At 43.1% G+C, this 26,002-nt stretch overlaps 1 protein-coding gene across 1 annotated transcript in view; it reads right to left on the bottom strand.

Moving 5' to 3' along the window:
* RNF217 (ring finger protein 217) overlaps positions 1-25,622 on the bottom strand; it is a 55,115-nt gene extending 29,493 nt beyond the window's left edge. Inside the window, exon 1 of the mRNA XM_063151104.1 lies at positions 24,987-25,622. Within this exon, the coding sequence (XP_063007174.1) occupies positions 24,987-25,622 (636 nt within the window). The remainder of the gene's footprint in view (positions 1-24,986) is intronic.
* Between the last annotated feature and the right edge of the window lie 380 nt (positions 25,623-26,002).

The following is a 26,002-nucleotide window of genomic DNA, read 5'->3' as shown; positions in this document are numbered from 1 at the left end:
GCCTGCTACTACTCATCAATCCGAGTGCACATCACCAGTAAGCATGGAGGTTATCTGCTCTCTGTTCTGGTGTTCTGAAATCCACAATGAGCTGAAACCCAGAGCAGAGGTAAAGCTCAGTCCCCTGCCTGGACAAAACCAGGGCTGGTACAGCTGGATTGGCTGCCCATTGAGCTGGGTCACTCTCTGGCAAAGATGTATGCCAGAGTTACACCGACTGACTAGTTAGAGACTGACTAGCAGAATGCTTCATCCTGCACTCTCCAGGGCTCCCAAAGGTTGTCAGAGCTATCTTTCACCTTTCCTCCCCACACATGTGTGAGGGCAGAGGGAAGGGGAAATCCCAGTGGAGCAAGTTAACCTGGGAACAATAATGTAAGAAACTGCAAACCTTGGAGGAATCTAACCCAAACCCACAGCTCTCTCATTCATTAAGGGATGAATGAAAAGCACAAAAGCTTTCTGATTTTGCCCAGGTGTGCATATTACTAATGTAAGTATGCTTATGCTGATTTTTCTATTCCTTAGAACACAAATTCGCTTTTATTAGAAGATCCAAAGATGCTCTTGAAAGAAGAGCTTTGAGGACAGCAGAACAAACCAGATACCTGCCCTTTCTCAGCTGGAAAAGAGAGGCAGTTGCTCCTGTATGGGAGAACAAAAGACCCCATATTAAAACTGAGCAAGTGCAGGGAGGGAATTCAGAAAAGAAGCAAGGCCCAGGAGACCATCCATGTACCATGATAAATTTAAATAACCTGGGTATCTCAGGAGTGAGCCCTGCTTGGAGGGTCTCTGTAGCATTAAGAAATACTACTGCAAAGTAGCAAAGAAGCAAATAGTACTAAAAAGTAGCAAAGAAGCAACACCTTCGTTGTAATGGTGGTGGTTTGTTAGGCTTTCAGCATGGCTATAAAAACATTTCCCATGCCTTTCTTAAAGATGGACAGAAAGTTAACATCTGTAAGATGATCAGAAGGCTGGAGCACCTCTCTGATAAAGACAGACTGAGAAAGTTGTTCAGCCTGCAGAAAAGAAGGCTCCAGGGAAACCCTAGGGCAGCCTTACAGTTCCTAAAAAGGGCCTCTAAGAGAGCTGGAGATTTTCTACAACTGCATGGAGTTACAGAACAAGGGGTAATTGGCCTTAAAACAGAAAGAAGGTAGGTTTAGATCAGTTATTAGGAGGAAATTCTTTACTGAGAGGGTGGGGAGATACTGGCCCAGCTTGCCCAGAGAAGTTTTTGATACTCCATCCCAGGAAGTGTTGAAGGCCAAGTTGGACCAGGTGCTGGGCAAACTGATCTAGTGAGCAGCATCCTTGCTCGCAGCAGAGGGAATTGGATGATCTTTAATGTCCCTCTCAATCCAAACCATCCTACAGTGAAAAAACATGGTCTCAACCTTCACTTGGAATCACCACTTTGGTCTTCATCTGGAGACAAGAAAAATCCATAAACGGTGAAAATTTATCCTACAGTTATTTATGTTGAAAAAGACAAGATCAAAATTCCATTCTTCTACTATTCTGCTATGTAGTAGTCAGGTTCCCCCCCAGACATGAAACCTGAAATAGGCTCCTGAGCTCCCATTTGCCAAGCAGTATTTTATTTATTTCAAATAAAATTGGGCAAATCACTGTATATTTGCACAATCAATTCACTAACCTGTATTACTGAACCTCTAACACAGATAAGCCAAACAGATATCATCAGCAATAATCAATCAAGCCTTGGTTTCTCCAATAACAGCTGCTGTTATGTTTTACTGTTGTACCCACAGAAACACTTCACGATGCTTGATATTTTTCCAATAGAAAGTGGTACTTAGCATAAAATAAGAAAAGCTCTCATAATCAAGCAAAGGAGGTAAGAGAAGAATACTCTTGCTTATCTCACTATTACATCCCCAAAGACAACTACAAAATCCGACAGAGTTGGCATGGATGTGGGTGAATAATTAAAAATAGCAAGAACTTTTAACACAAATGTCTCAACTATTCTCTTCATCAACCTGATTGTCTACATTCCCCTGCCCATAGAAAAAAGGACACACATTTTATAGCTGTTCCTAAACTGTCCTGCTTTCCTTCAGAAAGATACCTACAACTAGTTTCCATGCCTTTGCTAGTTCTGAGTTTTTGAGTTTCCTTGTGCATGTATTAATGATCAGTATTTTCATGCTTGACTATCAGACATAAAGCCAAATTGAGCCCTCTTTACATGATGAATTTAATAAAGAAACAGGAGAGTTCACAGGTACAAGCAAAAGGAGAAGAAAATCTGAAAAGTATTTTCTAACTGGCAGGTCATTGTCAGGAGAAATAGTAGACACTTCTTAGATTCAAGGTATAATGTATGACGTTAAAATACCATCAGTTGTCTTCCCCTACAAATAAGGTAACCTGCATAAATTTCTTTATGTGATCAAGTTGTTACAAAAGAGCTAAGTTTTGATTTATAAATAATTACTTTGCTCTGCCCTGTTGAAAGGTACCCATCTCATTGTACCAGTACCAATCCACAACACAGCTGGTTTTGATGAAAAGCAGTGCTAATAAAAGGTACCATGAAGTGACAGAAATTGGTAACTTTTACATGGCTTCAGTGATGGATGCGCATGCTGACCCATTTTCAGGAATAAATCCAGGAAAGGCTAATGCAGAACAAACTTCCAAGCTTCTCCCCATATGCCATCACTTGGATAAACTGTAGATACTGTGCAGTAACTCCAGTGTCACAAGTTATTTCTCACAGTGCATTTTATATTGAAACCACATTTCAATTCACATTCAGTGCAATGATGGATACAGCCACCACAGGGAGCAAACATGCAAGATAAACAAGTGCAAGCAGCACAGCCTTCTCCAGGGAGCTGAGGCAAAAGCTTAAACAGTGATTCTGATCCATCCTTGGAGAAGCAGAACTGAAGTGTCACCCCAGCTGGGAGCAAATTACCCAAATCACCAAAGAGTTAAACTCCTACCTAAATACCTCAGGAGAAACCTATCGCACAGAAGAAAAAAAAATCATCTTATGAAAGTTGAAAGTACAATTCTGTCCCACAACTGATCTAATCCTGTAGAGTGCTGCACTCATCTGGTGCACAGTAACTTTTAAACAGCTTAAAAAACCAGCCAAGCTGTGAAAGTTAATTCTCCTGATGATCAAACTCTGGCTGTAATTCTAGGGTTGTTACTGTGTCAGGTCAGTCTACCCAAGAATCTGACAGAATAGGGTCCCCACTGAAGCCGGAACTTCAGATTGATTAAAGGACAGTTTGTGCATTGATTGCTGCAGACCTTGTTTGTCAAAAGCAGCTAGAATCTTTATACAATAAACTCATTAGAAACAGCAAAACAAGGGGGGAAGCAGACAATACAGGTCTTGTATATTAGGAAAATCAAACTGTAACTGTGTTTGGAACAATATATTACACTTTCTCCTAAAGCAGAGAAAACATGAAGCAAGTTCATTTGAATTCCTAATGGCAGTACTACCTGCTGACAAGGCAATTAACATACTCATTTCTGCATCAGCAAGAGGAGAAACTACAACTTTCTATTTTTAACAAATTCTCTTTATAAAGACAAAACAAACCAAACCCACTACTAGTTATCTCATGTGCTCTTTATATATGTAAATCTATGTTTAACAGAAAAGTATAACATAACATAACCTTTACTACAAACCTTTCTCTATTTCAAAACATTGATATGTATTTGATAAAGATGTTGCAAGGTAAGAGTTGTGTTTTGACAGCCTGCTTTTATAACGAGGCAAAAATGAACAAAGGTAGAGTAAGTCAAGTGCTTATTTGGGAGACTCAGGGCTAAAATCTCAGTCTTAACAGTGAGGAGGACATTTGATTTGTGCATTGTGATCAGATAAGGCTGTGTAATTCTTGTATGCAGGAAAAAAAAAAACAAACCAACAACAAAACAACAGAAACACCACAAAAAGAAGGTTCCTTTCCCTGCTTTAAGTTTTTAATCACTTTGAGAATAGCAGCAGTCCCAGACAGAGAATTAATATGGAAAGATGGATAACTGTTGTTAACACTGAATTTGGGTCCCTGCAGTCATGCTTTCTGGCTGGTTAGAGAGAATGACCTAGAACAGAAAAGAAAAAGAGGACTCCTACCCACAAAGACTTCTCTTTCTGGATGGTATGCCAGGCTTACCCCGTAACACCAGTTTAACCCAGTGGCTCCAGTTAAGTGATCAAACACACCTTTTTGGACCTGAAAGGTTTGGAGTGCAGGTCCAGAGAGACCTCTCCCATACCAGCTGTTCCCAGTATCCCTCCCCTGGTCTCAGACCGATTCAGCCACTTCATGAGGTCACAGTCAGCCAAGACTGACATTATCTCAGACTCCACCATGACGAATGGATAAAAATTAATGGAAGAAGTCAATGTAGCCTTCCCTACTTACTCTCTCTTTTAGAGAGCAATTGCAAGGCTGCAAGGAGAGAAGTTTCAGTTAGCCAACACAGGAGACTCAAGTGTTTTTAAATTGAGTTTTCTAATTGATGAAGCAGCTGAATTAATTCCCCCTGTGACACATGATCACTAGTTCAGAACCCAAGAGAAAAACGGGAAGCACAAAGACAAGGAGAGACTCTTGCAGAGGTAGCAGGCCACCAGTTGTCTTACCTGTCATGTCAATCTACACCTTCATATCAAGTACCAAGCACATCTCATGTTAACTGTGTTTACTTTTAGGAAGCTACAAGCCCAAAACATGCTCAGCAGCTCCTATCAGTAAAAAAGAAAAGCTTAATGGCAACCAGAGGACCAGGTTGGAGGAGTGCACTTGATCACTGCCTCCATGTGAGTCTAAGCAGCAGGTACCAGAATTCCTGTTCTCCAGAAAGCAGCCTGTATTTTGTCATAGCTAGGTGAACTGCTAGGTTTGTGAGTACTAAAGTATATTTTCCCATTTTGCACGAATACTTAAAATTCGTGCTCAGCACCACGCACGAAAATTCGTCACTGAGCTTCAGGTCTCAGCCCAGCATCTGCCCTAACACCCATCCCAAAGCCCTCCAGATGGTCTTCATGCTTCCCCTTCTGTAGGCACAACTCCTGCTCTCCTCTCAGCTGTCTCCCTGAAGGATACAAGAGTCTCATCTGTAAGGCCAGAGCAAGAGGAAATGTTATGAAGTAAGTAGGTTTTTCAAGATGAAGAATTACATGACTTGTAATGAAACAGCTAAAGTTAATAGGTAACCTCAGAAACTTAGGGCCAAGAAGCAGGAAGGAACTCTACCAACAGCTGTCACATATGCTACAAAACACTGTGAAGCAGCTGACTACAAGAGAAAAACAACGATTACTAAAAGATATACTATTAACAGAACATCTCATTAACTTGACATACATTGCAAAATGTTTTTATTAAATATGTTTCATTTTTATATTCCAACAGTAAATATGTTACCTTTGGAGAATCCAGGTTAAAAATGGTTATAGTAGGAGAAACTCCTTACAATTAGAAGAAAACCACTACTTTTTATTTCAGAAGGTACTGCCTACCTCTTTACAAACAAAAATAAAATTCAAACTTGTCTCAACATCACCCTCTGCAATAAACCAAAACCCAAAATGGATTATTGAGTACAAAGGTTTAAAAAATGATGAACAAGTCATTAGACACCTGGATACTTCACTTCTGCCAGCATTAAACTTTTGTGGGGCTGCAGAAACTGGTTTGTCATACTGAATTTTTATAGAAGCATTTTTGCAGTACCAGAAGGTAAGATTTTCAAATCACCAGAAAGGACTGGGGACCAGAAGATGGACAGGTGAAGTGAGGTGAAGAAGGTATCAAGCCAACTATATGCATCTCCACTTCTGAAGCCACAGACTCTAGTAGTAACTGAATCCAATACCAGTTGAGGAAATTCTAGTTTCATTAATGATTTCCAAAGAATTCATATAGTCCTCAGTGGGAGAAAAGCTACTAAGTAGGAACTGAAATAGCACAGGAGTAGGAGTTACAAAGCACAGTAACAGAACACAAAAGGGTTTGTACACAAGAACATAGATCTCCATTTCCAGATTTTGCCAGACCAAAAATAATGGACCAACAGATTTCGTGACAAAGAGACAAGCAGATAAACAGAATGATTGTTAGCAAGGAGGAGAAAACTTTTCAAAACTATCTGATTTACATTTCCTTGATATTTTCATTGAAATGGAAACATCCCACATGATGTCAAACACTGACCTGTCTAGCCAAAATATTAGTTTTGTTTCAGATTTTTAATGGGATAAGAACTATTGTTTTTTAGAAAAACAACCCAATAGTTCTTCTACATCCTCCCACTGTGATTATTCCCTATGGTTAAGCAATCATTGACCACCATTTCCACCAAACAAGCTTCTCTAGAGGCCTGGGAAGCTGCAGTGATTCATGTCAGAAAGGGGAAAGAAGTTGCAGCTTTGATAGCTTGTTTGGGGAGAGCAAGAAGAGAACAACAGAAAATTCAGGAAGAAGAAGAGGGACCCATATCAGCCTTTCCCATAACTTGCATCTTTTCTCTCCTGCAGTTTTCCCCTTGAAAATAACATCCTCTTGCCTGACATTCATGGGGGATATAGGTCTAGTTTTCAAAATTTTCTGAATCCACCTACTTTTACTGAATTTAATAATACACACAGAGGGTGGCTCACCTCTGAACTGTTCCAGTTGCTCCACATTTTCATCATCCAGTGATGACTCTGCACTTGTCAAGTCTCTTTTTAGCCAGCATCAAACATCAGAAGCTGCCACTAAAAGCTGCTGCTGTTGCTATGCAGGAAACTGCTGCCCCAAAGCACACTGACTTTTTTCAGTTTCTTTCAAAATAAAGGCAGGAATATTTGTATTTGTGACTAAAGTAATAATCAGCTGTATTCTTATGCATAGAATAACCTAATTATAAAGCCATTTTAAATAATGAGGTCTTTGGACTCTTCTTTCAATCTGTGCTAAAATATCTGTCTAGTAAAATATTTTAATGTAACTATGGTAAGAATTGTAAGAACTATACAGTAAAACCAAAGAAAACACTCACATATAGTTCAAGGGGAATAGAAAAGTACCTGAGCCCTTCAACTGATCAATGATTCCCCTAAATGACCACTTACATATCATGTTTTCATATGTAGATTATGCAAATTTTGCACAATAAACAACTTAATACATATGAGAAAGTCCGACAAAACTATGCAATTCAAGAAAGCAATAAACATTATTAAAACTATGAAAAAAATGAAACCCCATACCAGTGCTAATTTCCATACACTTGCAACATTTTGTGTCTCTAAAGTACAAACCGTTATGCTTAAAAGTGCAAAGTTACATTTCCGTTTGATTTCTCATTTGCAAAATTGTAATCAGTAAGAAAGAACAGGATAGCAAGTCTACACAAAGAAAGATACAACAAATCGTGAAAGCATTTTTTAATGTGCCCCTTCAGCAATTTCTGCACACCAAGCCGCTAAAGAAAATGATTCATTTCTCATAATAGAATATAAATGTCTTGCAAGTAAGAATGTATTTTTCCTAACACGAGCCTGACTGACCTCAAAGCACAGCTCCTAGTGATTTTGAGTGCCAAAGGTGAGTTCACAAACTGAGTCACTGCACTAAGTGGTCATCTGTGAGAAGTCCCCAGGGACTCAGCTGGGATCACCCTGGAGGGCTCTAATAGTACCAGAAAGGGGAAAAACTGACAACACAGTTCTTCTACTTCACTATTACATTATTCTCTCTCATCTCATACTCATGAAAGTTGTAATAATCCTCTACTCCTCAAGAACATGTCTATGTGAGACTATCAGCTTCTACACACTTTTGTCAGCAAGGTGGAAATCAATCCATCACGTACAGAGGAAGAAAACACAACCCTTGATCAAAGGGAATAGCTGCTGCAAGTAGCGGGCAGTTACCCCATGCTGATCAGCTGCTAGGAAGGCATGTGCCAGGAGAGAGCACATGCCAGGCAGAGCGAATGAAGGGAGCAGGAGAGCCCTGCAGCCTCAGCTGCAGCCTGCAAGCACCCAGCCTCTCCCCATCCTGCCCTGCACCAGGATTCCCACACACCACTCTGGTCTCACTCCTCACCAAGCCAGTCAGCCTTCATCCCCTGCATCAGACGCCTTACTGGATATCCACTGGATGTCCACTGGAATGCAGGCTGCCCTCAGGACCCCGCCATGGCACACAAGGAGCCCTGTTAATGCAATTTAATTCACCACAGCATATTACATGGGTACAAAATTGCCAGCATGGACAAAAAGTGCATCTAGTTTCAAGTCCCACAGGACTGGGACACCTCAATACTGTAAGAATTAGGAAGTTAAGCCACCTAATGAAAATATCTGCAGCTAATATATGGTGAAAAAGTGCAGTTAAATATTTCATTCCCTGTGTACAGCATTTGCAAATATGAAGACAAACATCCTGCAATACTGAGTTTCTCACTCAGTCACTGAAACGCCAAAGATTTTCAGTGAAATAGCCTAAATGTGACTTGTTGGGGTGGGGGTTGAGCAGGGCTTTTTCCTTTTTTTGGTTTTTTTTTTTTTTTTTTGGTTGGGTTTTTTGTTTATTTTGTTGGTTTGTTTTTTCAACCACAGGAGCAACCAAGTAAGTGAGTTTCTCCAAAGCTCACACTCAGAATTCTTCAAACTAACTGTTCACTCGCATTTCCTCCATAGATTCAAGTAGGATGGAACATTTCTATCTGGAAGAAACCAAGAAAATCTAGAAGTCTGTGTTAGGACTCTTCAATTCTAACAGCAGACAATAAATTGCATCTGTGATGCAAAAATGATGATTTTAGAAACTTAAAAATATACTTGCTGAATTCTCAAGGGACTTCACATGATTCTCCTCCTTAGCTATGACAGCAGGCAAATATCTTAGGATGGAAGATCTTGGATTCACATCCTACATGAGACTAGACATACTGCATACATGCAGCTCTGAATACCACACTACAGAACTACTTTTAAGAGACCCTTGGAAAGACCCATTCAACAGCAAATTTGAATGCAATACAGCAAAGAAAATCTGGCCAACCTGCAGGAATTGCTTGAGCTATAACGAGAAAAGTGGAACAAAAAGCAACAAAGTCCACAAGAGTAGACTAGGACTTTTATTCAGACCCCAAAGATGGGGTCTAAAGATGGGGGCACCCCAATTCTGCCTGTATTCCAGGAACTTTACATTTACTGATGTGTGCAAATTCAGAGAGCAGAGAGTACCTAACAGCAGGAGTTCAAACACAGAAATCCGAAAAAGAACATGAAAGGAGAAAGGAAGTAATGCAAAATGTATATATTTCTACTTTCATTAGATGAGCTGTAACTTAACTTTAATTATCATCATATTCATATTATTACCATAATCAGTGTAATTCAACTGTTTATAGGTTCAAGGAAATTTCAGCAATCAGGTACCAGTTCCCCAAATTTACAGTTTCTGTGGGGGGGAAAAAAAAAATCTGGAATTTTGCAAGTTTGCAGCTAGTTTCACATGAAACAATACCAAAGCAACATGTTTTTCCCAAAGAGTTACAGTAAAACTGGTTTTTAAAGTCGTTTGAACTGGATCCACAATTAGGCATGATTCCAAGGATTTTTTCACTGTGGTCACCATAAGACAAGTATGACTGAACTGCTCTCCTAATTCTGTTTTTCCAGTTTAAACAAAACCCAGAAATCTAGGAGTCATTACTTGTCTGCTTGGGTTTGCACCATGTAGTATTAGCACAACTAATTTATATGTTATACAACCCAAGACATAATATATGCAGATAATTTCTCAAAAACCTACACCCCCCCAAAAAAATTTCTAAAATGTGAATAAGTTATGAAAACAACAGTATGCCAAAACAACACTAAATTTCTTGATGCCATGTGATGTGTTCTGTAAGTTGGACAGTGAGAGCTTCTCTGTTATTAAAAAAAGCCCTCTTTTTTTTTTTCTGGTCTCATTAGCACAGCCCTACCTGCCCAGCTGTATTACTCACTTCCTGACCAAGGACATTTGGACACCTAGATGGCATCAAAACACCTCTTAGTCCATCTAACACAGTATAATATAGGTTTAACTGGAACATTAAAGCTGCAATTGGAGTAAACCTGTCTCTTGTGACATCACACACAGGAACTCTACTGCTTCAGAAAGATTAGATCTTTGTCCCAATGCCCTCCTACCCAACCAACAATTCTGTTCAAAGACAGGAGGAGGAAAAAAGGAAGGAAAAGCAGATAAATGAAGTCTTAATCTCACAGTTATTCCATTCTCTTTTAGAATGGAATCGAGCTTGAGAGGTAAGAAAAGGGAGAACAAAATCCATCTCTTCTGCTACTTCAAGGAGATGGAGGCTGTCTTACAAAACCTTTGGTAAACACCAGTGCAACAGTAAGATAACACTACATACTTACAGACTTCCAAATTTCACAATCGTTCCACTTTGCAAACAAAATTATTTGTATAATAGAAGCACAAAGCTACTGAGCTCTGTCTTCAAAACCAGTGTGCTGGAATCACAGCTGAATAACAGAGTAACACAGGCTAGCCCAGAACTTCTGCAAGCCACAAGGAACAACACTTCCCATGACCACGACTGCTTTGAACACAGTTCAGCCCCCTCTCCAGCAGTGTACACCGCAGCAAGGGACAAGGAAGCCAGCTGTACAGGATGTGTCATGAAGTTTCAACCAAGTGTCTTAGCTGAACACAACTGAGTGACAACAGCAGTGCAAAGCATGGACAGCTCTCAGGGAAATCCACCACCTTCTCTAAAGCTTTCATCAGACAAAAGGATGTGACATAGAATTACAAAGATCCTCCTGCAAGGAAGTCTCTCTCCTGGGCAATTAAACATTGCCAGGAAGAAAAACAAGACAAACAGTTCAAGACCACAGAAATAAGAAAAGTTCACAATTGAGTAATTTTCACTTGAATGGCACTGATGAACTATCTATAATGTGATCAAGTTTGTCCTCAATTCTGTAAACCTTTTCACTGTGCTACTACAAACACACTGTATGCAAAAGGGCCGCTGTGAAAAGGAAACTGCATTTCAAAAAGCTCCTGGCAGGGGAAAGGAAACTTATCCAGGAAAGGGAAGAGGAAAGAGCAAAAGTTGGAAGCTGGTGAGGACAGAGGTCACTCTCCAGGATCTTGACAGCACTCACTAGATAAGCATGTATCTTTTGAAGAAGCTCAACTTCCTGCCATAAATAAAGGTTTTATAACCCACTCAATATGTACCAGCCAGCCATTTACTTCTTTTCACCCATCTTATTACTTGGGCAGTAGCATTGCATTTTTCAGATGTTTCAACAGATCATTACACAAGATATACTACTATCTGATATATTCCAGAGAGAGCTTCCATCAGTTTTTTCCACCATGGCTTACATATATGAAGAAATCCATTAAAACTGTCAGAAATATTTTCAATGTTTCAACACCTGCTGTTGGTGTCAGCATATGTTAGTTTTCATGTTTGTGCAAGGTTTGTTCAAATCCAGAAGTAGGCTTGCTGTGATCCAACTGGTGCTCATACTGATTACAGAGCCAAAATCTGCATCTATCAGTGCTTCCATTAAATTTGTCTTTCCAGACAGACTTCAGTGGTGAACTTGGAGACATGAAGTGATATAACCCTGGAGGAGACCAGTTTAGTCTTGTATAAACCTAACTTAACAAGAACTGAATAAAAACAATTCTTTCATGTTGCACAGTCTTCAAAGGTGCAAACATATACAGAACATTAAAAAAATAAGGCATGTATGCACAGCTACCAAGCCTCTAATTCTATGCAGTATTTATTGATTTTCCCTGTGGATCTAGCTCCTACATAAAGCAGCTATAAAAAAGAGCACAACAGCTTCAACAAGCTCATCTAGACAGTTTGCAGATGTATTTCATGACAAGTACAGAAACTCAATGTTTACTGCATCTCAGCAGCAAAGCCCTCCCTATGTACACCAGGTCAGGCACGCAGCCAGGACAGACGTCACAACAACCCCCAACAAACCACCTTGCAAGTACCCTGAGATTCCAAAGGACTACCTGGCAGCCAAGATAAGTACTCTAAGAATGCCAAAATCTTTCCACCAAACTTGACAGATACTGGTATATAAAACTAGAAGGGAAAAAAAAGAGAAAAAGAGAAAGCAACAACTGAAGAGTGAGATATCAGGAGATAAATCCAGAATGATAATGCTGCAGCCTGTCAACTGAAGCACACAGCTAACAAACAGACAAGGACATTCAACATCCAGCAACTTCCTTCCAGTAATTTACAGCAAATTTGCCCAGGTGGTAATAGTTTCACAAAAAAAAAAGTCTTTTTCAAAACAGACCCCACGCCCAAATCACATGATTTCAGATTGTTTTTCAATGTTACACAGCTCCTCCACCTTAACCATCTGTTCTGTTCATTGTTTTAATGTAGAAGCAATCAGTGGAAACTAAAACAATCACTGTCCTTTGCTAAATGCTCTCTCTCACAAGTTTCTTTATACAACAGCCTGCATGCATTCTCTTGGAGAGTTATTTCACAAAGGCATCCTCTATAGCCTAGGTCAACTCGGGTAACACCAATGCAGACTCTCCTCTGCCAGCAGAGGGAAGGAACTGCGTGAAAATTGCTCTGATTCAGCCAGAACAGTCTAATCAGAAACTGTCTCAAAAACTCGGGTTTGAAATTTATTTCAGAGCTATTTCCCTAAAACCAGTGTAAGATGCTTGACTTCACCTTCCATACAAACAAACCAATGCCAGATACAGAGCACTGTCTGAAGCGTGCTGCAAGCAGGTACCCATTGGGCATTACAAAGTATTTTACTGTTTGCAACGGTCAAGAAAAAAGCAACCCCAGACAATAAAACTCTTCTACCATTTCCTCACTGGACTCCAGCTTCTCAACAAAGTGCACTGAGAAGCCCAGGCAGCCTTACCATCTAACTGAGCCAAATTCAGCACACAGTGGGGCCACAAGGAAAACCCCTGCTTTTGAGAGTACTGAGGGTGCTGGCTTTGCGAACTGCTCTGATACCACACCTTTCTTCATGATTTCAGAGACTGGAAAGATGCTCCCAAATCCCTCTGATAGAGGCTCACACTGATTTCCAGCAATTCACTGCAATTTTTAGAGTTTTGTGTTGTGCCAAAAATTCTTTACAAGCGCCTACCTCAACCTCTTGCATTTAGACAGAACAGTTATTTCTTCTCCCAGTTCTGCTTGTGCTCAAGTAGAGAATTCTGCATCTTCACAACAGCTCTTTCCTCCTTGCAGTCCTCCTTAGTGCGCTTTTTCTTAAACCTGATTTATTGGCGTTACAGCACCTGGTTTGTGGTGGGGAGGGATTACAAGGGTGGCCTCTGTAAGAAGCTGCCAGAAGCTTCCTCCATGTCCGGCAGAGCCAGTCCCTGGTGGCTCTAAAGATGCATGTGCCGCTTGCCAAGGCTGGGCCCATCAGAAATGGTGCTAACACCTCTGGGGTAACAGATTTAAACAAGAGAAAAAGAAGTTGTTGTGAAGATGTAACTGTGGCCAGAGAAGAGCAGAGCGAGGATGTGTGGGAGGAACAGCCCTGCAGACACCAAGGTCAGTGCAGAAGGAGGGGCAGGAGGTGCTCCAGGCACCAGAGCTGGGATTTCTCTGCAGCCCACGGGGCAGCCCATGGTGAGTCAGGCTGTGCCCCTGCAGCCCATGGAGCTCCACAGCAATGCAGAAATCCACCTGCAGCCCACAGAGGAGATCCATGCTGGGGCAGGTGGATGCCTGAGAGGAGCCTGTGACCCCGTGGGAGACCCATGGAGAGAGGGGCCCCTGCTGCAGCAGCATGTCCTTGGGGCGCTGCACCCTGTGGACGTGCGACCCATGCTGCAGCAGTCTGAGGAGAATTGCTGTCTGTGAGATGGACTCAGGTTGAAGAATTTAGCAGAGAATTGTCTCTTGTGGGAGGGATCCCACGATGCAGCAGGGGAAGGGTTCCTCTCCCTGAGTAGGGGGAGAAACTCCTGATGTGATGAACTAACCAAAATCCCCACTTCCAGTCTCCTAGTTCCCTTGGGTAGGAGGTGGAGCTGGGAAGGAGGGAGGGGTGGGGAGATGATGTTTTAAGGGTTTATTTTGCTATTATCCTGTTCTGATTTTGTTAGCAATAAATTTAATTAATATCTCTAATTTGATTCAGTTTTTCCCATGATGGTATTTGGTGAATGATCTCTCTCTATCCTTATCTCAACCCATGAACCCCAAGTATTTTCTCTCTCTCTCCTGTCCAGAGGAGGACAGAGAGTGGCTTTGGTGGGTGTCTGGTATCTGGCCAGCATCAACCGACTACATCCAAGAGTCCAAATTAGACTTACCACATACAAGTGCCCCACTGCTCTCCTCTCTGTACTAGAGCCTCAAATTGCATTCAGATTTTTAGTGGTTTCATCATTATCAACCATTTACATCATCTGCCATCATTCACCGAGATCTGCTGTCTCCTCCTAACATTCCAACAGCTGGACAAGCTCATACTTGAAAAATAAAAATAATCAAAGACCTCTTCCTTGCTCCTTGTTTTCACCATAAGGATAGATAAAATTCTCCTATGTGGAAACTCAATACAGAAGCACAATGATAAGCTAGTATTGTAAAACTTATTGTCTGGTGCCAGTTCATTACTGATGCAATTAAATGGGACTCCTGCTCTCCTCTCCTTTCTCCAAACATCTCAAAGCTGCTCACTAAAAAGCATGCTTCTAGCCTGTGAAAGCTGTAGTCACAGCCCAGTGCACGTGCTAGAACTTTTCTAAAAATCTAGATTAATTTTAAAAAGAGGCTTAAAATTTTTATGGGTCAAAAGCAGTACACCTACAGAAACAAAAAAAATCAATTAGAGTGGAAAAGAATATGCTGGAATAGTCATTATTTTGATTGTCTTCTCCAACAGAAACGTTAGGTATTTTACTTACACCAAGTAAGGTCATACTTTACTTGGTTTAAGTATGAGCTTATACTTACACCATATGACCAAGCTCAAAAGAAACTTCACTATCAAAATTTAATTATGCATACCAGTTCTTCCATGACAGTGCCATACCTTGCTCTGTTGTATGCTTTTAAATGTCATATTCAATACCAATGTGCATTTTGTGGTTTTGCAGAAAAAAAAATCCCAAACAAAACACCAAAAAGCTTAACACCCCTATCCCCATGCACAAAAAAAAACCCCAACAAAACACAACCCACACAACAAAACTGCCAAATTTTTCTATAATTTTAAGTTCTGCATCTTTTCACTTGTTATTCAAACGGATTAGGAACAACAAGAGACTTCCTTTGAGAGCTCTGTGGTGCAGAAAAAATTTCTCTCCAGAAAATAACAACCATACTTGGCATTGCTTGGCTGCAGCAAACTAAAGCTGTTGCAACAAGCAAGATCAAGAGAGAGGTTCCTCATTTGCAACAATATTCACATGAAAAATTTCACTTGTAAGACTATCTTCAGCATAATCTATGTTACAAAACACATGAGGATGCTTTAGAATTCAGCTAGTTGAAAGCTCATATGTAATGATGCCACGGGCAGTGGAGACAGGACCAGTGGATACCAGCCTGGGCTTGACTGGGCACCTCAGAGCTGGGAGCAGCTTGAGTCACTCCCTGGACCCTGCCTGTCCAAGAGCTGTGGGTGCAGATGCACCTTAGGCACTGGATAAGCTGTAACTTCCGTCTGGATTGTGAAAGAGGAAATGATGCAGCAAAAGGACCAAACTGCAGTTTTGATTCCACTAGGCTCAAATGAAAACCCCCATCTACCACCTTTGTGAACATGTCAATTTCAAATGTTTTGGTATGACAGACTGCCACAGTTGCCAAAATAAACTGCCTGACTTAGCACTTTATTCAGTACCACCTTGCGGTGAAATAAACATTTGTATATTGTGCATAACACAAATAGAAGCTGGGTATGAATAAAAGAAGCAAAAATGACTGTGACAGGTTGCTTTTTAAACCAGATCTTTTTTTCTGATGATGGATCAAATGATGCACAAATAGTAGGGAACAAGTAGCAGACTGGGGTAAGCAGCACTGCTAGCTAAAATCACTGTATACCATCACCTTTAGACAAGTTTCCTTTTCTTGACATGGAGAGAAAATAGAATAAGATCCAGAACTCATTTTAGATCCTTAATTTACCAGAAGCGATAGTCTGGCCTTGTCTGACAACCTGTCATGGCTTGGGTGAGGTTCTCATGAAGCATTACACTCTGGGATAATTCAGGTAGGATTTGATGAGTGGCTTTCACTGAAAGAACAAATCAAGCCTTGACATGAAATACCTACTTTGCTGAGACAAAAGCACTCAGCGATGTCCATCAGTAACAGCTGTACCTCACTGCAAGGAAGATTTGTATCTTACTGACTGGGAAGATGCTAGTAATTTAAAATACAGTAAGAATTCCAAATAATGTCTTGAAAGAATTGATATCTTCAGAAGCTTGAAAATTACTCTCTAAATGTTACTGAAAAATACAACAAAAGCAAGGCTGAATTTACTTTCCATTGTACAAATAAGTGAAAATTTCTGAGTCTGCTTGATTTCCTCTTCCCTATGTAAGACAAATGGGGACCACCAGATAAATGCATACATTGAAATATCCAGATTTTAATACTGTATTGCACTTTTGGCCACTTTGAGGCCTAGGTGCACCTGTATATGTCAATATGCATAAATGTCTAACAAAAACAACACTTAGACTGAACTCCAGTGTTTCACAACTCCTTTTCTAACCTCCATATAGATCTGTTCATCACAGAAAAACATACCAACGTGTACATTCCATAGTTGGTATGCAACACTGGGCATCTAAATACTGTGAGCTATCATCACTCTTTTGCAGATCCATCCATTCCAAAGAAGTCCAAAGTTGCACATTCTTTCCCATTTTTAACCTGCATGCTAATGCCATAAAGTTACTAAACAGTTTCCAAGCTACTGCACAACTGAACTGCACATGCATGTAAAAAAGCACTGAGCAATTTATATGCTTGCTCCTGTGAGGCTTCTAAGGGGACAAATTTTACACTGCACAAGTGGACTGGAATGGAGAGGCATAAGATGTCCTTTCCCCAGCTAACATTCCCATAGTGAGCAACATTAAAATGGCTGAAAGGTTAAGAAGCCCCTCCCCACATTTCCTTGCCCCCCTACAGCAGCAATAGTACTGACTGCAGTGAAGGACACTATATTCTTTTTGCCTCTGCAGGGAAATGGCACCTCACAGGCACTCTGTAATTGTGTCACAGATGGGTTGTTTTACCTACCTACTCCACCCACCCTGCTGCCAATGGGGTATAGAAGTCTTCCAGCAGCTCAGCAGAACACTAAACCATTATTTTCATGGAAGTTCTATACTTTAAACTGAGTTTAGAATCCTTACTATTTTTTTTCTTTTTTAAAGCTAGATTTATTTCCTGCCTACCTCCATCCAACAGGAAACCAGAAAAAGAGCAAGTCCCATTTCACTTTCTGGCCACCATTTACCAGAATAGCTGGCCAGTACTCAGCTGCAGCTTTAAATAGAGGCCAAGGATCCACCCTACTTGGAGGCCACCAACCTTCACAATTCCCTTTTGTTTTATGAAAGCTTACCCTGAGCAAGTCCACCTTCTGGAGCAATCCAATTCCTACATGATCATCATGCCCTTCCCATCCCAGCAATCTTCTTCTCCCTTTTCTTCCTTCCTTGTATTGTGTGAGCCACCCCACAGAGCCACATCACAGCTGAAACAGTTTGGATGGGACTTCCTTTTCCTACAAGCTAAAGGGACAGAGTCACTCAGATCCCCATCCCACACCCCAAGCTGATACACCATCATTCCTACAAGATCAGGAAGCCAAACCAAGTAAATCAGAGAGGCACCTGCCTTTGCTGCCATCCATATCATGTTAGTGGTAGAAAACAATACACAATGGCATCAGGATGACTAAGCTTGAGAAAATAAAACTTTGCCCTTTCTATTTTCCAGTACAAAATCTTATATTGTTCGTGCTGTACTGAATAAAAACATCACTGTGGAAAATTAGTGCTCTGCGGTCTACTTAGCACGCTTGTAAGGAAATGGAAGTGTGACAGACTTGGAAATTTCTTTGCCTTTTCATGGACTTCTAATCTAGAAACTGCACAGCCTTTCTCACAATTAAATAAGTAAATGAGAGCAACAGCACATCTCAACAAGGCTGTCAATGAAAATATACATCAATCTCAAATCAAAGCAGTGAGGCAGCATCTAAGGTAAATAACTGGATGTTCTAAGGACTTGAACAACATGGAACCTAAGCCATTTCAGGTTTAATTCAAAAACTGGCCTAAACTACTGTTAAACTTCTGACCTTCCACACTGAAATCCATAAAATTTTCTTCTGAGTAAAGCCTTGAATTTTTCACCCTAATTTTAACTTCCAAGTAAAATTAATTTCTTTGCCTTACCAAAAATTTTTCAAGTACTTAAAAAGGGACTCAAAAATTAAATAGCCTTTTCATGACAAGGCAAATTTGTCACTTTTTCCAGTACAAGAAAAAGTAGTATTTGGCTAACAAAACCCTATAGACAATGACTTTTTTACTTTTAAAATATAATTAATCAAAAAAATACTTAAAAAAAAGGAGCAAGAGAAACATAAGCACAAGCAGATAAAGCATACAAAAGGCAGATAAACCTGTGTGGCTAAGTAATGTACTTCTTCAGGGGGAAGCCTCCAGTTTAAGTTCTTTTAAAGAAATTACATCCCTTACACCTCTTAATCATTTTGACAATGTACTGACATCCTGGCCATTTAAAATACATACTTTCCTCGAGCCTGGCTGGTTTAGACAGCAGGAAGCAAGATATTTGTACAAGAAGAAAAGAGGAATGAAGGGCCAAGAGGCCCCAGAGCAGTTGGAAGAACAGTTGCTCTGGGTGGAGAAGCAGTTATGGGGCAGAGGTGAGCTGAAGGCCTTCCCAATCCTCATTTAACTCCTTCATTTATTTTTGTTCGGGCAACTAAACACCAACAGTCCCCTTTTCAATTCATTTAGTTTTACACTTCCTGGACTGATTTCATACCTGTGCCTGGTGGCTCCTGTGAGCAGCTGGTGGGGGCAGTGGGAGGGAGGGCTGGCAGCAGATGATCTCCTGATGGCTCAGCCTGTCTGCGGTCCCCAAAGCCAACACCACCCACAGACCAGTGAGGTGCAACACACTGGCTGTGAGACACAGCTGACAAGGAGGGCTTCTGCTTCGCAGAAATAACACATTTTCATATTAGGTCTCAGTCCCAACTAAAGCAAAACTGGTTCTCCATCTCCCACTGCAATTTCCCATTCATAGGAAAACCCTACACCTCAACCAACTTTACTATCAGCATCAGCCAACTCATGGTATCACCACAGCACCCACCATTTACCCTTACCACTCGGTACCAACATCAACAATTTCATGATGCCACTCATCCGCCCCTCAGGAACTGAGGCCTTTCTCCATCAGCAAAACCCTTCCTGCAACTGTTCAAACATGACACCATCTATTCTATTCTCAGTATCTTAGATCCCAGAGTTTTACTAAAAAATGTTCTTTGCTGTAAGAACAGCCACTCTCTTCCACTTCACTTGAGAACAGCATGGCTAAGAAAGGACAGCCACAACTCCAGCTCTACACCTGCCAAAGACTTACCCAAACAAGAGGAAGTGATAGCTAGCCACAAAGAGTAAGCTTGAAGCTACTCCTGCACAGGGAACAAACACACCACATGCAGTGCCCATATGCTGACAGAGTACCTAGGCCTACGCACAATGGGAACTAGGCAGCATTATCATTCAAGAACATTGCTCAAAACTAGTTTTCTTTAAAATTAATTTCAAACCATATTCATCAATGCTAGATTTTGTAAACCGTTCCAAACTTAAGTTTTGGCACAAATGGGATTCACCAAGAAGCATTCAAGATGGACTTAAATTCTGCCATGTATCTTGTCAACTTGAAAGAGTTGAGAGAAGTAACTCTCACAATCTTAGAGGGACCTGGGTAACATCCTGAACTGTGACACATCTGCCTATGCAGCAGCATTTTCACACTGGTAATGTATACAACACATGAGGAGAGCACTACAGACTTTCAGAAGCTGCTTGCTGAAAATGTCACAGTAGTTTAGGTGCTCCTGCAGCCTATAGGCTGCTTGCATCTGACGGACCAAGTCTATCTGCCTTCTTCTCCTCAGGAGCACAGCCAGCTTACAGTGGCTGAGGCTGCTGATTTGGTTTAGAAAGCCTGCAAACCAGCAGGTTCTTTTCTCCTCCTGCACCTCTCTTCCTCCTTTGGAAACTTCTGCATTCTTGCAATGTCAGCTGGAGGGGTGGTCGCTCACCCTGCCATGACCTCCTGGCAGGCAGTGTGCAGTCGTCCCAGCAACTCGGAAGCTGGTGTTAGAGCAAGGTTTTAGATTAATTACCCTTGCAAACACAGAGCTGCTTCTGCACTGAATGACAGTGGCCCTTCTGAGCTCTGGTTTGACTCAGGGCACAAGCAGCTCATTAACCATCAGATGATTCAGCACTTGGTGCCTACATTTCTGCTGGCTGGTTTTCATCAGCAGACTACAGCTTTGAAGATGTATCATTTATATGATACCATCAGACACCTGACGAGACACAGGTGTCAAGGCCCTCCAGCTCCAAGCCAGTACTAGTTTTATGTGATGCAGACTGCTCTCCAATTTTACTCTTCACATTCCCCACAAAAATCCTGATGTACAGTCAGCAGATTTTTTTCTCCAGCTCTTTCAGAAAGAAATGATGCACAGAAAAGAGAGGGGTCAAAAAAAAGATCTCAGGTCACAGACAGAGAAAGACTGAGGTCCTGAGCAGAGGAAGGATGATCTCCACATTTCATGATCAGAAGAAAGAAGGATTTTTGTCCCACCAAAGCCAAACATGCACAAAACGCTGTCAGATGCAGTCCTTCCCCACCCCCAACCATTCCTTCTGATTTACTCATGGCTACTAATCTCATTAGAGTTCCTATAATTAAAGCACCATAAAATCTGATGAAGAATACAGTATGGTGTTTAAATTAACTCACCCGAAGTCTTTTACTATAAGAATGACTACTCCAACAGCATTACAAGATTTACAAAATAAAGCTTCACTAATGAGCACAGCATCAAAACTGGATTATCAAGTTTCCCTATTTGCATGTAGAAAAAGCAGGCACTGAGGTTTCTATAAAACTTTTGAAGCCATTTTATAGGAAAAGTGAAATGCTCCCTCTTACATAAAAATACAAGCAGCCCAGAGTGGTTAGGCAGTGAATCACTTTTTTAGCAAAGCTTGGTATGCTCAGTTTCTGAAATAATTTGGGTTTGGTGCCATGTTTAATGAACAGAAAGATGGGAAGTGAAGGAGATACGGATGTAATATTACACCTGTGAGATTAAGTGTCCTGGTTCTTGCTTCCCTGTCCCAGGTTTGTATCCTGGATGACAGAGGGCAGAAACCCACAGCTTCCAGCTGAATGGGAAATGGTTCTTCCACACTTTTGATCCCAACCTCACTCAACATCTACCTGAGAGTCCATGGAGGGAGAACACTGGCCCTTCAGACAATCACACTCTTGAACCTCACCCATTTAGCATAACAAATCAACAGCTCTGGGCTGCATCAATTCCTGGGGACAGGGCTTGCTGGGACCTGACTCAGGCTCTGTGGGATCCACAACAGATCCTGAGCTCCACACAACCTCTTCCACAACAACCCATACCCATCAATTACATCATCAATTTGTTTGAGTCCAAACAAATGGTCACAGAACTTTTTTGTGAATTGCAGATCAACTGGTCATACTCAGACCCCAAAGAGCTCCAAGTACTCTGTGACTATCAGGATGTGAGACAGAATAGCTAAACTGAGGCAGAAGTAATGTCACATGATTTCCCAAAGTCAGGCTCCAGATCAGCCTGGGCATTCCAGGCTCGCCTGCTAAGCTTCTGCTCCAGTCACTAAATCTTTGAAAGGGATTATGCAGCAAGGTGCCAGTGATAAGACTGGACTTGACCTCTAAGGACCTTCAGACATTACCCTCATTTTCCAGCACGATGAGCAACTACTCTGCAGTTGGAGTATTTTCATCTGGCATTCCTTTTAAGAATGCTTAAAACTTCAGTTGGTTTTTCTTATCTATAAAGGGCTTGAAGGCAGAAGTTCTGATGCTCTTATATATTTGCATAGAAGAAAGCATGGTGCATTAACAGAGTTTTTACTTTGCTACTCCATTAAACATCATTTCAGGAATCACAATGAAGCTATCATGAAGAATACAGCTTTCTCCAGTGAGAGAACACACACAGACATCAAAGACTACACAAATTATTTTAAATGCTATACTTCTGCCAATATATTCCACATTTTCAGCATGAGAAACCACTCCTCCAGAGATGTGGAGTAAGTCCGGGCAGAGATTACTATTTCTCTGACAAGAAAACCAGATCTAAACTATTCACAATGCTGCTTGGCTTTTTTTTTTTTTTTAATTGTTTTTTGTTTGTTTTCAATTTTACGTACATGCTTAAATCAGGCTAATCATATCCAAAAGTAAGACCTTTTAATATTTTCAAACAAAACCAGTTTTTCAGCATTTATACCTTTTGAACATCTCATAATTTTTTTTTAATTTCCTACAAAAAATGCAAAGTCTCAAAGATGAAAGGTAACTTGATTTCTAACCTATACTAGCTTTTCATTCATCCTTCCCAGAAATTCTTCTAACATAACTGACACAGAGATGTCTTTCTCTCTCCAGAATGACTCACAGGGTCCTTCCATTGCACAAAGGAAGGAGAGATCACTTCTTGTTCTTCTTGAAGAAATATTGCTTTCTTGTCCTTTTCAAAAAGGAAGATAAGGGAAGAACACATTGGACTGTTATTTGTTGCATTTTGTTTCACTTTTCCCTAACAAATTTATCAAGCAGCTAAAATTCTGCCTGGTCATAAAAGCATCTGTAACAACATGTCCACAGAAGTGCTCTGTGAATCTCACTCCTCAGGATCAGCATCCCTGCCCCACCTTTAAAGCACAGCAGTTAAGTACCCATATGGCCATGTGCCATATGTGTGCCTTCCTTTCCCCAGCTGCTGGGAGCAGCTTTGCAGGTGCTGAGCAATCGTAGTGGCCTCCTTGGAGGGCATCCCTGCATGCACATCCAAAACCTGGCCAGTGCTAAACCCACTCCATAGCACATACACCCACTTCCTAGGCCAGCCAGCTATTTCAGCCACCAGCGTTCCTCCTCCCAGAGTTCAGCCTAAACCAGGCAGAAGAGTTCTTCCGTATGGCTTTAGATACCAGATCATGTAAGTTCCATTACATCGCTGTAAACTGCAGGCACCTGCAGGACATGGGGAAGATCACCCTGACATCACAACACTTGTCAATTTCCAGCTTAAATGAAAGGCAATACTCTGACATAGGACCTCAGTGGCAGATATCAAAGCCACAAATGTGCACTGACAATATAATCTAAAAACTTAGTGAGAGTTTGCAGTCTACCACTTATCTACAAATCAAATCATTCTGTGCATGAAGTCTCAAGAAGGCTTATTAAGTGTTCCTGAGTTTCAGTGTTACAGGAAACACACAAAACATTAACTCTGACCATCCAATCCATCAGTTCCCAAGTAAAGCCCTTTGCTATTATCTAAACATATCCAAACAAGATCATAAAAATGCTACTGAGTTTACTATTAGCCAAAACAAATACTACCAGCACCAGCAAATGCTACATAGGCTACCAGGGCCCAGAGAGGAGCAACTTGCATTTCACGTACAATTTCCAAGCAGTGAAATGTACTCTGGTCAGAAGAGGCCTGTCAACTATTTATGGAGTGCAGGAATAGCTGTAATCATGCATTCCTTCCCTACACATACAGCCCAGCAGGAGCACAAACTGCCCCAGCACCAAGCCCCAAACAGGTGAAAAAATTCATTCCACCAACAAACTAGCACATTTCCACCAGGCACATCCTAAAAGCTTCTGCTGAATAAAAGCATAAAGGTGGTACGCAACAGGTTTAGTTGATTTTGTTTTTCCCACACACACACACACACCATACTTCTCCCCTTGTTCTTCGTGTTTAGGGAATGACTACACTAGCAGCAGAAACACACAAACAAATATTCAGTGAGCTAAACTAACTACAGAAAGACAGAGCAAAGACAGAGCTTAGTTATCAAGCTGATTTGGGCTTAAAATAGCAGTTCTGACTGACAAAACAGTGACGAACATGTAAGCACCCTATATGCCAGCTATCTACCAGGATGACCAGTTGCCTGCTCAGGACAGAAAAGTTGTTTTCCATTTTTTTCCTCCAAAGAAGTTACTGTATACTGTTGTTAACTAAATTGTTCACCAACAGTCACACACACACTATTTTAAGCTAGCACAACTGGTGCAACACCAAACGCAGTGTCCTGCGAGGAGCAGGCCGAGCGGCTGCACCGACAGCCCGACCATGGAGCGGCAGCGGGCAAAGCCCCCGGCTCCAGGAGCCGCTTCGGAGGCGGCTGCCAGCGCTCCCGAACTCCGCTCCTTATCACTCCTTGGCGCCTCTTACAAGAAAACTGGTGCCGCCGGTCAGGTAACAGCAGGAGTTTGAGATTTCAAAGCGAAAATTCTTATAAAGACGGCCAGAGCCTAAAAACGCATTAGCGACCAGCCCGACCAGCCGCGTACGAACGCGCAGAGCAGCGCTTCGGGAACGGGCGGTCGCTGACTCCACAGCCCGCACGCAGGTGGCGGCCGAACGCGTTCCGTACGGGACGGGAAAGGCTCGCTCTCCTCCGCACCTCACGGCCCAGCCCCGCTCGCTGGGCTGCCCGAGCATGCTGCGGCCACAGCACCCCCAGCACACCCCGGCTGCTCCCGCTGGGAAGTACCTGGGAGCTGAGGTACCGCCGGAGGCACTCCTCGCACACCGCCTTCTTGCAGCAGGACAGGGGCTTGATGGGCTTCTCCTCCAGGCACACGCGGCAGCTCAGCACCAGCAGCGGCCCGAACTCGCCCGCGATCAGCCCGGAGAAGGGCTCGGGCAGCAGGTACAAGTCCACCACCTCGATGCTACCGCCGGACGACAGCGGGTCGTCGCCCGACACCACCCCGCGCCGCGCGGGGGGCTGCCCCACGCCCGGGCCGCCGCGGGGGGAGCCGGGGGCCGCCGCCGGCCGGTCATTCTCTACGCAGTAGACGGTGCAGTACACGTGCCGCCGGGGGGGGCGGCGGCGGCCGCTGCCTCCCTCCGGCCCCTCCTCCGCCGGGGCCGCCGGTTCCCCCGAGCCCGGCGGCTGCTCCGGCCCGGCCGCCGCCTCCGCCTCCTCTTCGGCTCCTCGCCGCTCCGGGCCGGCGGCGGCCGGCGGCAGGTCTCCGCCTCGCCCCGGCCCGGCCGCCCCGCCGCCCGGGACCGCCTCTCGCGGCGAAGGCGGCTCGTCCGGGCCGGGCTCCCGCGGGTCTCCGACCGGGCTCGGCGGCGCGGCGGCCGCCCGCGGGGTGCTCAGCGAGCTCTGCTGCTCCCCCATCGCAGCCCGCCGCCGCTCCTTCCCATCCAGCCGCCTCCCGGCCCCGCTTCTGCTTCCGGGTCCCAAGCCCCGCTGCGCCGAACCCCGCGCTGCCCGCCCGCGGGAGCTGGCCGCCGCCGCCCGGTCTCCCCGCCGAGGGGCTGCGGGCGCGGGGGAGGGAGCGGCGGCAGCGGCGGGCGCCGCTCCGGTCAGCGCCGCCCGCGGGGTGCCGGCCCGAGCCCGACCCCCATGCCGGGGAGGACGCGGGCAGCCTCCCCTGGTGCCGCGGGGCAGCGCGCCCGGCCGCGCCCCGCAGCCGCCCCGGCCCGCCCCGCGCGTCACCGCCCCCCGCCCGCGGCGGCCGCCCCGCCGGGCGCGCCCGCCTCCCCGGGCCGGCCAGC

This window comes from Melospiza melodia, chromosome 3, assembly GCF_035770615.1.
Source record: "Melospiza melodia melodia isolate bMelMel2 chromosome 3, bMelMel2.pri, whole genome shotgun sequence".
Taxonomy (NCBI): Eukaryota; Metazoa; Chordata; class Aves; order Passeriformes; family Passerellidae; genus Melospiza; species Melospiza melodia.
Note: the sequence above shows the minus strand (reverse complement) of the source record. Positions and strands in the feature narration are given on the sequence as shown.